This window comes from Beta vulgaris, chromosome 9, assembly GCF_026745355.1.
Source record: "Beta vulgaris subsp. vulgaris cultivar EL10 chromosome 9, EL10.2, whole genome shotgun sequence".
Lineage (NCBI taxonomy): Eukaryota > Viridiplantae > Streptophyta > Magnoliopsida > Caryophyllales > Amaranthaceae > Beta > Beta vulgaris.
In genome coordinates, this window is record NC_079210.1 from 35,582,284 (window position 1) to 35,594,861 (window position 12,578).

General features: G+C 38.9%; 1 protein-coding gene across 2 annotated transcripts in view; it reads right to left on the reverse strand.

Moving 5' to 3' along the window:
• The window catches only part of LOC104903619 (GABA transporter 1), a 32,887-nt gene that overhangs the window by 5,491 nt on the left and 14,818 nt on the right, over nucleotides 1-12,578 (reverse strand). For both annotated transcript variants that reach the window (XM_010691684.4, XM_048636405.2), the window contains exons 3-4: nucleotides 7,858-7,955; nucleotides 4,752-4,938 (exon numbers count right to left, since the gene is read on the reverse strand). In XM_010691684.4, the coding sequence (XP_010689986.2) occupies nucleotides 4,752-4,938; nucleotides 7,858-7,955 (285 nt within the window). The remainder of the gene's footprint in view (nucleotides 1-4,751; nucleotides 4,939-7,857; nucleotides 7,956-12,578) is intronic.

Below are 12,578 nucleotides of genomic sequence, written 5' to 3' on the forward strand. Positions count from 1 at the left end.
ATTGGTCGAGATGATGGCGGGAGACAATGGTCCGGGATGGTGGTATTTTCAAGCCCGACAGGGGTACAAAGTCGTGCTCGACCTGCCTACTTCCCAGAAAGGGTTTAGGAGGGAGTTCGCGTTTGTATATTTTCGGAGGGGATTGGGGGATCCCCACTGTCCGACCGGATGTCGACCCAAATCATGAACTCAATTTTAGGGTCCCGGAGATGTCCGAGGAAGAAGCGGTTGCGGCCATTTACATGCAAACTAAAGCCCAGATTGTCCAGGGGGGGGGGGGAAGTTTATGTGGCTAGTAATTGGCTACCGAGCTGCCGTCTTTTCAAAAACGAACACCTGCTGTCGGCGGTCGGGCTGAGCCGGACATTCCCAAGGGGTAATCAGCCGAGGGGGTTATTTTACTTGCTTTGCTGTTTCTTTTGGCAGCTTCTAACTTGGTTTTTCTTTGCAGCTTGCTCTCTATCATATCTTTTAGAATCCGACCCTGACATGGCGGAGAAACTGAACTACGCTGCGATGAGGGCGGCTCAGCTCAAGGCTGAATTGAAGGCCAAGAAGATTGGCATTCCTAAAAACCCCAAGGTAGGTTTTGCCTTTGACCGAATACCGTTTCTCTTTGCTTCGACCTGACTTTGATTTTTTTTGCAGGATCCTTCGAAGCCTAAGGTATCGAAGAAGAGAAAGGAAAGAGACCCTGATAAGGTGGCCAGGACTGAAAAGGCACTGGCCAAAGCTCAGGTCGAGAAGACCAAAAAGGCCAAATCTGTGGAGGTAAACAGTCCTCGGACGGACGAACGGGTGGACAGGTCCGAGGGGACTCGTATTTCTGTTCATTCCGAGGATTTTCGACCCGTCAAAAGTCCTCAATACACGCCGTCCACTCCTCGCGGTCCTCATGACGATCCCGAGGAGCTTAGCCTTGCCTTGGCCAAGTCTTTTGCCGAGCTGGATGTTCACGGGCTTGATACCCGTTGGACCAATGCAGTGTAGTGCCTCTACGGCGTCGCCGACCGAGAGCACATTGCGGCGACCAGCGGTCCTGAGGAGACGAATGACCTCTTCCGTAGTTGGGTCGAGGTGAGTTCCACTCTTTCTCTTACTTGATTTTGTTTGTTTATTAAGCATGTTGACCACTTTTCGTTTCAGTTCTCCGCTCGGCTGGTCAATGTGAATAGGAACAAGGTTCACCTGGCTGATAAGGTGTCGACCTTGGAGGCCAAAGGCAAAAAGCATTTTGATGAGCTTCATGCCGCCAAGGAGGGTCAGAGAATAGCCGAGGCCAAGCTGGCCAATGCCGAACGCTGCATTGCGCGTGACCAGGAGGATTTCCAGGCCGAGCGGGACCAATGGGCTCTGGACAAGGCATCGTTGATAAAGGCTAAGGAAGAGGCAGAGTTGGCCAAGCTAGCTGCTGATAAGGAATTGGCCGACTCCCTGAACAAGATTGCTGAGCTGAACACCGCCTTGGCCGAGCTGGAGGCGCGTCCTACCTCTGTAGATGATTGGTTCGCATCCTGGAAAGAGTCCAAGGCTTGCGCGGATTTTGTCAATGAGGTTCGCTCGACCGCCCAAAAAATGGGGGTGGACGACGCCCTCAAGCGGATGAAGGCTGCCTTCGCCCGATCACACCCGTCTCTCCCCTGGTCCGAGGTGATGGCAAGCTATGACACCCTTCTGAAGGAAGAGGATCGGGCCCTCCTCTCCGAATTGCACATCGCCCTTTCTGATGATGACGATGATGATGATGATGATGATGCGGCTGAGGAGATTGCGGAGGAGGCCGCCGAGGATCAGGACCAAGGGGTGGCTCGGTCCGAAGAGCACAATGGGAGTACCAATGACCAGACCAACCCCCCTGTTGTTTAGGCCTTAACGCTGTATTTATCTTGTTCAATTGGCCTTGGTAGTACCAGGCTTTTAGGATGTAAGTTTTTGCAGCTTCAATGGAATATGTTTCCTTCTATTTTGCCCCGAGCACCTTATATGTTTGTCGATTGCAATTCGCTTCTGTTCCAAGTGCTGTTTTCCGAACTGGTTAAGTTTTGCATGATAGTGTTGGTCGGAATTAACTTGGTCGGAATTAACTTTGTTAAAAATAATTCGACTTGGTTAAAAATAATTCAACTTAAGATGAAATTCAACATCGAAACCAACTGGTTAAGTCTGATAAACTTGAAACCGACTGGTTAAGTCTATTTATAACTCCAAAAATGAGTGGTTAAGTCTTTTTATAAGTTCAAAACGACTGGTTAAGTCTTTACATGTATGACCTGAACTGGTCCGAGCGATTACATGTCATACTTGGCCAGTTTACATCATCTATGCCCCAATTGAAATTGACAAACATTATACATAGTACTTCTTGAGGTTGTCCACATTCCATGGCCGAGCAAGTGGGATGCCTTCAGGGTTCTCGAGTTGGAATGTGCCAGGTTTGATTACCTTGGTGACTTTGTGAGGACCATCCCAGTTAGCCCCCAACTTGCCTTTAAGGTATGAGAGCCCTGTTGCTTCAACCTTCCTGACCACCCAATCTCCGAGCTGGATTGGCCTGGTTTTAACTCGACGATTGAATTGCCGAGTCACCCTCTGCTTGTAGCGGATCGACCTTAACAATGCATTGCCCATTGTTTCTGGTAGTAGGTCGAGGTTGACAGGCTTCTCTTCTTCATTTTGCTCGAAGTCATAGAAGGTGATTCGGGGTGATGGGATGCCAACTTCTACTGGCAGAACCGCTTCACTGCCATATACCAAACCAAACGGGGAGTGCCCAGTTGCTTCCTTAGTGTTTGTCCGAGCAGACCAAAGAACTCCGGGTAGGTCGTCTACCCAAGCCCCTTTTGCTGCGTCGAGGGACTTTTTGATTCCCTTGAGCATTATCTTGTTGGCTGCTTCAGCTTGACCGTTGGTTTGTGGTCGGGACACAGCTGAGAACCTGGTCTGTATTCCAAAACGAGCACAATACTCCCGAGTTGGTCCGATGTTGAATTGCCGACCATTGTCTGAGACCAGGGCCCGAGGTACTCCAAACCTTGTGATTATGTTTCTCCAGATAAAGGCTTGGACTTGCTTGTCAGTGATGGAGGCGAGGGGCTCGGCCTATGTCCACTTAGTGAAGTAATCTATGGCCACTATTAGAAACTTGCGCTGACCTGATGCTGGGGGAAAGGGGCCGAGTAGATCCATGCCCCATTTGTCAAATGGCAGAACTGCTTGAATGGAAGTGAGGGGGGTGGCTGGGGCTCTGGGAATATCCGAATGGATCTGGCAGGATGGGCATCTCTTCACCAGTTCTTGTGCATCTGCCTTGAGAGTAGGCCAGTAGTATCCAGCCCTTAGAGCTTTTCCAGCTATAGTTCTCCCCCCTTGGTGGCTGCTACACGCCCCTTGGTGTATTTCCCTTAGGATGTAGTTTCCTTCTTCGGGAGTTATACACTTCAGAAGTGGGTGCGTGTATGATTTCTTGTAGAGCTGCTCATCATGCCATAGGAACCAACCTGCTCGGTGCTTGATCCTTTCGGCTTCCTTGACCTCTGCTGGGAGGATTCCATCCCTTAAATATCTGACCACTTCATCCATCCAAGTAGATGTTCGGTCTAGAATCAACTGTTCTTTGGCATTTATGCTTGGCTGGCGAAGTACCTCCCCATAGACGGCGCCAAACTGTTTCTGTGTAGAAATTAAGGTTAATGGTTTATGCTGAGCAAGTCCTTAAGTTTGAGCAGAGCTGGTTGTCAGTTCGCCGGAAACCTGCAAAACACAGAAAAACTACCCTGGGGGTTGTTCCGGGATCGCCCCTCCGACGCTCAAGTCAGTTGATGATTGAGGTAGAGAGAGAGTCTAGAGTGAGAAACTCAAGTTAGTTAGGTGAGGATTGAATACCTTTGCATTGATGTGACAAGAAGTATTTATAGTAGTGGGAATTCCTAGAAAGAGGTGTGCTGGATGGGACAGCTCACCTAGGGATTGGTGACACCTTTTCAAGAATGATTCTGGTGGGACCCATGGATCCCCAAATGTTTGTTAGCCATGCTGTAGTTTGGTGGGACCCACAGAGCTTAGGTGGCGGTGCCACGTGGCATAAGACTCTTGGAGGGATTCAATGGGCCCAAACAATGATTAATTTAGATGTAAATTTGTAGAGAAAGTTTTGTACACTTATTCGTAGTAACGAAACTGCGTCTTCAAATATGTAATTTTTTTTTAGTTTCTCATTGTTTAGTTGTTAACACAAAAATAGCCGAATATGTGGAACACAGATAAAGAGAACGCAATATTTTATTTTCGACAGGTAGATAATGGCTCTGTTTGGCATTATTAGTTGAAAATAAACTGAAACTTATAAGTTAGTTGAATTTGGTAACAAAAAGCTGAAACTGATAAGGTGTTGGAACTGATAAGATAACTGATTAGTTTAACTGTCTGGCAAAATTAGTTGATTAAGTTGATAAATTATTTTGAGAAAATTAATTGTTGTCAAAATTTTGAAAAGATTTTCCAAAATCTCAGTCACCTGATTTTGAAAAGGTAAAATCTTTAATTTTCTATCATTTGAGTCATTTTAGGCACCTAAAGCTTTTTTTAGGGGCTCCCCAAACAATCATTTTAGCTCCTAAAATAGGTTAACACTTTATCATTTAAGATAACTAAAATGCTTCTCTAAACAACACTCAATCAAACCTAATTTATCATATTTTAGCTAGACTAATATTTAAAGATCAGAAAAGAAAAGATTAAAGGCAAGGTTTTACCTATATAAATGGAGCCAGCCGTAGCAGCGGCACTATAGCCCAGGCACAGGAGTAGAGAAATCATATTAATATGGCGAAGAGAGTGAAATGATGGCATCTGAGCTAGGATTAGCATTAACCCTCCGAACATGATGATGAATTCATACAGCTTTATCGGTCCATTTGGATCAAACAGGAGGTAAATAGCCTGACCAATCGCATTATCACTGAGTTAGCACCACAATATAATCTAATGTTACATTTTCAGTTTAATATATTCAACGTGCCTACTGCCTATTAACCACTAATTAAAAGATTAATATTTGAAAAATCATAGAATAGGATAATTTATTGCAATTAGACACTTATATGCAGCCTGTTGATAATTAACAAGTGCTGATTTACATACCGAAATTTTTAACTTGTAATCAACTTTAGAACAATTTTCTAACAAATCATTTGTGATTTGACATAAGGTTTTAGAAGATGCATGTAAAGAATGTTCAGGATCGGATTTTCATCAATAGATGACATAGGCAAAAAGATAAATGACTAAAAAAAATAGAATATGTTGAAATAATATAGAAACTACATGTAATAAATTTAAACTAGTTATTAGGTCTAAGCTATGTCCCAGGTAACAAAAAATTTCATTTATTAATATAATACTTTATGATAATAATACTATATACAACTTAGTCTAGTGGTTAAGACTTTAGTATATGTATTTGAGGTCTCGAGATCAAACCATATATACTATGCAATTTCTTAAAAAAAATATTGTACATGAATTATATGAACTAATACTTCCCAAGGAGAGCGCCACGTGGCACAGTTTATTGTTTATGCACGCATTTCAATATATTTACTAGTTTTTTTTCCCGGGCGATGCCTCAGGTCAATTACAATAAACAAATATGTTATTATTTTTAAATTTCATAATTTATTTTGCTACTTTTCTTATTTTTTTGTCCATTAATAAATTGAAAAATTCACGTCATGACGTGATAATTAAAAAAAATAATTAAAGGTTTGCGTTTGAAAACAATACCTTAAAAGGAATTGTGGTAAGAGAATATGACATCGATATTCTATTGTAAGTTACGTAATAAGAGTGTTAGATATATATATATATATATATATATATATATATATATATATATATATATATATATATATATATATATATATATATATATATATATACTTGTTCAAGTCTTTTTAGTTAATTATAATTATTACAAGACTTCATCATATTTTATTTGAAACATTAGACAACAAAGTCATAGTGTATTGATGGTTAAACTCTTACTTTTCATTCAAAGGTCGTCATGTGTTCGATACCTTGCACTTATAACTTTTTTTTTAAGTGAGGAGTACACATAAACATAAAACATTTGCATTAGAAAATTGAGGGGACTGTCATGTGACGTGGCACATAGGTTATCTTTCACACGACTTTTAATATATTTGTATTGACTAGTATTTGGGCCCGGGCTTTGCCGCGGGTCGGTATTGTGTTTTCGAACTTGATATGCATTTTTTTCCATTCACATCAAAATACATTAAGGAAAACTCAGCATTCAAAAGGTATAAAGATAATAATATGGACACTTAAAGCATGATTAAAAGTTGGTTGAGATGGTAATTGTGTCATGTATGATAGCAAGAAGTCACAGGTTCAAATCCAGCAACCCGGGCTATGCCCCAGGTAAGAAAAAATTTCATTTATTAATATAATACTTTATGATAATAAAACTAAATGCAACTTAGTCTAGTGGTTAAGACATTAGTATATGTACTCGAGATCTCGAGATCAAACCATATACTACACAATTTCTAATTTGTATTAATTGTACATGGATTACATGAATTAAAACTCCCTAAGGAGAGCGTCACGTGGCACAGTGTCTTGTTTATACACGCCTTTTAATATATTTACTAGTATGTGGGTCCAGAGGTTGCCCCGGGTTGGTATTGTGTTCCCAACTTGATATGTATCTTTTTTTTTTCTATTCCCACTAAAATATATTAAGGAAAACTCAATATTTAAAATGGTACAAATATAATAATGTGGACACTTAAAGCATAATTAAAAGTTGGTTGAGATGATAATTGTGTCATGTATAATAGCAAGAGGTCACAGCCCGTCACAGGTTCAAATCTTGTTGCAAGCTAATTTTACTTTTGTTAATTGACATGACTTATGTACACATTGGCCGATTCTAGTGGAGTAACAAAGGAGACACGTGTCGTGTATACATTCTTACACACGCCTTTTAATATATTTGTATAGACTAGTATTTAGGCCCAGGCGATGCCCCGGGGTTTTTTCGTGCTACAATTTAGTAGTAGTTAAATAAGTCATCTCATACTCATTTGAAAAACTCATGTCATTCATTGATTTTTGATTAAATAAGTAATAATAGTATAGTGGAGTGATGGTTAGATCTATTTCTTTCATACTTGAGGTTGTGGGTTCGAATGTTCACATATGCTTCTTTTTTATTTTTACTATATGAAAAAAGACGTGGATAGAATGTTACTCAATGAGGGATGGTGACACGTGGCACGTATACGTTCTTAGGAGCACTTTTCAATATATTAGACGTGGATGCGGCCTAGGCCCATATTTAATACAGACTTATGATCAAATTTCGTTTATAGAATTACTGTAAATATAAGGGTAGTACTGTAGTGGTAAGCACTACTCTTCAAATGGTATCATGCAAACATAATTAATTTTAATGAACATGTGAATTTAGATGCAAGGGACATGTTTAATAACATTAACTGATTACAACATACATCTGTAATTTTGTGAAAACATAGATCATTAAGAGACATTAGATCAGATGGTGATTCTTTGGAAATCCTTACATAAGGTGAAGGGTTCGAGCCTAGGTTTCAACATATTTATTTTTTAAATAATGACCACTTGACTTTATTGGTTAACAAACACGTGACAAAATCACATTGTTAAGCACACCTTTTAATATATTTGTACAGACTACAGATATAAATAATATGAAATGTATATTTATGATAGATGTAGAAATTAATTAGAATCATAAAAAAAAATATGGGAAAGTAACATAAATGGAAAAAAAAAAAAAAAGCCACTCACCTTGATACACTGGCCACCCAAAAGACAAGCGCCAACAACTGCGCCATAGCAGACCGCAAATTGAACTGGCCCTATTACATATTTTCCCCATCTTGGTCCTACCATAATTCACATTTGATTAGAAATTAGCACTATTTGGCGAGTAGCCAAAACTAAAATATTAATAAAGAGTTGGTATTTTATACTATAGAACCTTATGTTTAGAAATGTATATAATTTTTAGAACTGATAATTGAGTTTGGGCGTTGTGAACTATAAAAAATATCACCCATGACATCATGCTATTAATAGCATGACGTCACGAATTCAAATCTTATTGTAAACCAATCTATACTAGTACTTGTTAGTTGACATGACACAGTATACATTGGACAATTCTAATGGAATAAGAGAGATGACACGTGGCTTATACTCGTCGTTGTCAGAGACGCCTATTAATATATTAGTACTAGCAAATTATGTATGTGCATGATTTTTGTAATTTTCTCAAAGATAAATTCTAGTTTTTTGTGCATAAATAGGGTGTAAAATTCTGAACATTAGACATTTTTTCGACTAATTTTTATAGGTTAAGCCTCTATCACTTATGCTATGTTCAGCTCAACTTATTTTACCTTATTTCAGAAAAAAAAAGATAAGATAATATCAAATCAAATCAGATAAGATCTAATAACACAAGTTCAAATAAGAACATATAAGACAATGGTTCAACTTATCTTCACTCATTTCAGAATAAGTGCGATAAGAAAAGAAAAGAAAAGATAAGATAAGATAAGATAAGATATAAGGCAAAATAAGTTGAATCAAACGTACCCTTAACCCTTCTATTATTGATATTTTAACTTATTCTTGCTACTTTTAGGTTTATAAATTATACTAATGAACGATAAAATAATGTTAAGTGAATTTTTTTAGGTTTTTTTTAATATTGTATGAACATAGTCTTTTGTGTTAAATAAATCATTTCACTTTTACTTTGTTAATTGATCGAATTTTCCATTTTGAAATAATACTGGATTGTGTTTGTGAACTGATTAATAAGATATTTGATTGATGTGATGTTCCTTTTTACTTTTCTCAGCATAAATGTACTAAATCTTACAGCCATTGTTTCTTTTTTTGGTGTTTCAATTATAACTTGATTGTGTTCAACATTTAAGTTAATTTTTTCAATACTATATCTGGGTTTTAGCTTTGATTTTTCATTTTTTGTAGTAGTTGATTTATTAAAGGGCAGTTAAGTAAATTTATAGGGGGACATCGTAGCTCCCCCCCTTCTCTTATATAACAGAGATATATGTGAATCAAAAGTGAAAATATTATGTAATAACTAATCAATTAATAACATCTCAAGAGATTCAATTATTAAAATCAATTGACTTGTTATAGATTACTAAACTGATATTTGATTTAATGGTTATTGTTAACCTTAAGGGCTGAAGATATCAAAACCTTTGTTTTTCTCCTAGAAGATTTAATTGAAATCAATCAAATAATCAAGGGCCCGACCCCTTCGATATCATTGTCAGTTTGCAGTTTTTGGTTTAATAAATGTAAAAGTCGTGTAATAAGGGATATAATAAACATAATATTAGTCATACTAATACTAAACATTTTAATTTTAAAAATTGACAAAAGAAAACTGGAAACTACTTTTTCAAATTTTTCATATTTTTGCTTTTGTTAAAATAAAAAAAATAAAAACACATAAAACGATAGAGTTTGTCTTGTAAGTGACCGCCAACTTTTAAATTAATATTGGGCAATGGTAAGCCCAATATTAAAAAGAAAATTAGCTCAATTATGATTAGGTTAATTTCATTCGATGATTAGTTTAATTCATTAAGATACTATGTCTACTTTTATATTAAAATTAGAGGGTATCTTTTAATAATTCTAAAAAAACGATAACAGAGCCCTAACGTATTGTACTTTTTTCTCAATCTCTTTGATGACTAATCCTCATATAATATTCGTATCAATCCAAAGGGCTGAAATTGAGTTGAAAAAGGAATTCAAGTTAATTAGGTCTCCAAAAGAGTAGATAAGTTCACCTTGTAGAATCACGAGGTTTTTTAAAAAAAAAGCTAAATGGGGAATTCTATCTCAATTAAATATAAAATAGCCAAATAGAAATTAGGGTCCGTTTGATTCAATTTTTTCTTTTATCTTATCTTATCTTATTTTATTTTATCTTATCTTATCTTAACTTATCTTATCTTATCTTATATTTTTCTGAAATAAGTGAAGATAAGTTAAACTGGACATGTTATCTTATCTTATGTTATTTCTATCTAAAATTACTTTTGAAAAGTCCCCTTCTCTCTCTGAGTTAGGGCAAAAAACCCCAGCGAGTCTGGCCATTGTTGTCGTCTAGGTGCGGCCGGTTATGGTGGTGGTGATGGCGGATGAGATTGTAGAAAAGTGTGTGCGACTTAATATTATGGATGATGAGAATGAAATTGTCGATCTTGGTACGGTAGGTTCGAATAATCTGAGTGCGAAAACTTCCCTGATGCTCGTGGGGAAGGTGATAACGGAGAGGGCGGTTAACCTTGATGCTCTAAAAAGAACTATGACCCAGATTTGGGCGCTCAATCGTACCCTTGTGTATAGGGCTATTGATGCAAACACCTTTGTTTTCCAATTCTTTCATTGGAAAGACAAGGAAAAAATTCTCGAGGAAAGGCCTTGGAGTTTTGACCAAAAGTTGCTGGTGTTGAAGGAGATTGTGGGTGACGAACAACCATCACATGTGGTCCTGGATTCGTCGCCGTTTTGGGTTCGTATTTATAACCTTCCGTTCAACTGTAGAACGGAAGCGGATGTTAAAGCCATTACGTCATGTATTGGTCCGGTAATGGAGATTGATTTGGATGATTTTGGACTGGACAGGTTTTGCAGGGTTAAAATCATGTTGAACATTTTTAAACCTTTACGGAGGATGCAACAGATTAGACGCAAGGATGGAGTGATGATTACGATTGAATACAAGTATGAAAGGCTCCCGCATTTCTGCTTCCGGTGTGGGGTGTTGGACCATAGTGATAAGGATTGTAGTGTGGAGATGCCGGAGGAATGTGAGAACGAGTTGGGTGGGGGGGGGGGGTTGGTTGAAGGCTTCTCCTCTTAAGGGAAGAAGCAAATTAAAAACAAAGAGGAGGCTATGGCAATTAAAGCTAGGAAGAAGGTTATGTTTGTTGTTAAGGAGGAGGGTGGTTTGAAGGCGCTAAAAATTGGGGAGCAGGTGAAGGCTTTGGTGCAGGAGGCAGTAGAGGGGAATGGGGATAATGTGCTAATGATGGATGGTAGGATGGGACACTTAAGGGAGATGGATGGTGGTAACGTGGGGAATGAGGAGTTGCAGGTCATGACTGGCCCACAGGGGGGAGTTGACCTAGGTGTAGGGGATTTTAATAATGATGGTGGGTATGATAGGGAGAAGAGTGATGGTGTTGGATGTAGGGGGAGCCCACAAAATTTATTGTCCAGTGATGTGGCACATAGGGAACATGGGAGCACCATCATGGCTGTTAATGAGCAGCTTGTCGACACTTTGTCTCTGAATGTTCCCCTTATCAATCCAGGAACTTGTGCTCGCCTCCCAAAAAAATTGAAAAGCAAGAAAAAAGTTGCTACCACAAAAAGGTAACTCTGCTCAGGTTTCTTCTCCTATAGATGTTGTTAATTTTTCTGTTGATAATTGTCACACTGATTTTGATATTCCTGATGCGAATAATAAACGAAAATGTGCTGAGAATTTTTTGGTTGAAAAAATACTGGCTGATGGTGCTGCTAAAAAAAAAATTGAGGTCTGAAATTTGTCGGGGTTAGACGGTGACTCAAGTAGCGGAGGATGGATATGTCCAACCCCGCGAAGAGCAATGAAAATTCTGAGCTGGAACTGTCAGGGTCTGGCCAACCCTTGGACAGTTATTGCCCTTCACTCCCTGTGTTGGCGGGAGCGGCCGAATATTGTTTTCGTCATGGAAACAATGGTAGAAAAAAAAAGTGTTGGAGAAGGTACATAATAGATGTGGGTTTTCGAATGGATTGTGTTTGAGTAGTACTGGTCATTATGGTGGTGTTGGGTTATGGTGGAATGAGTTAGATATCTCTGTGCTTTCTTTTTCTCCCTATCATATTCATGCAGTGGTGCTTGATGGAAATAAAAATCCGAGTTGGCATGCTGTTGGTATTTACGGGTGGCCTGAAACGGCGAATAAACATCAGACTTGGCAGCTTTTGAGACAGGTGCGACAACAATACCCTCTACCTTTGTTGCTGTTTGGGAATTTTAATGAGATTGTGTGTATGGAAGAGAAGGGGGGGGGGCTTCCGCGGAGTGAGAGAGTAATGGATGCTTTTAGAATGGCGGTGGATGATTGTGGGGTGAAGGATATGGGTTACAAGGGTAGTAAATTCACATGGCAGCGGAGCAACTCCCCTAGTACTCTTATTAGGGAGCGGCTCGATCGGATGTTACCTGATGATGATTGGTGTGATTTGTTCCCTTCGTGGGAGGTTATTCATCTTCCGAGGTACAGATCTGACCATGCTCCTTTGCTGTTGAAAACCGGGACAAATGATAATTTCAGACGGGGAAACAAAATGTTTAAATTTGAGGCCAGGTGGCTCGCGAGAGATGATTGTGGTAAAGTGGTCGAGGATGCGTGGGGTGCTTCGGGAGGGGAGAGTATTGTTGCTCGGTTGGAGTTAGT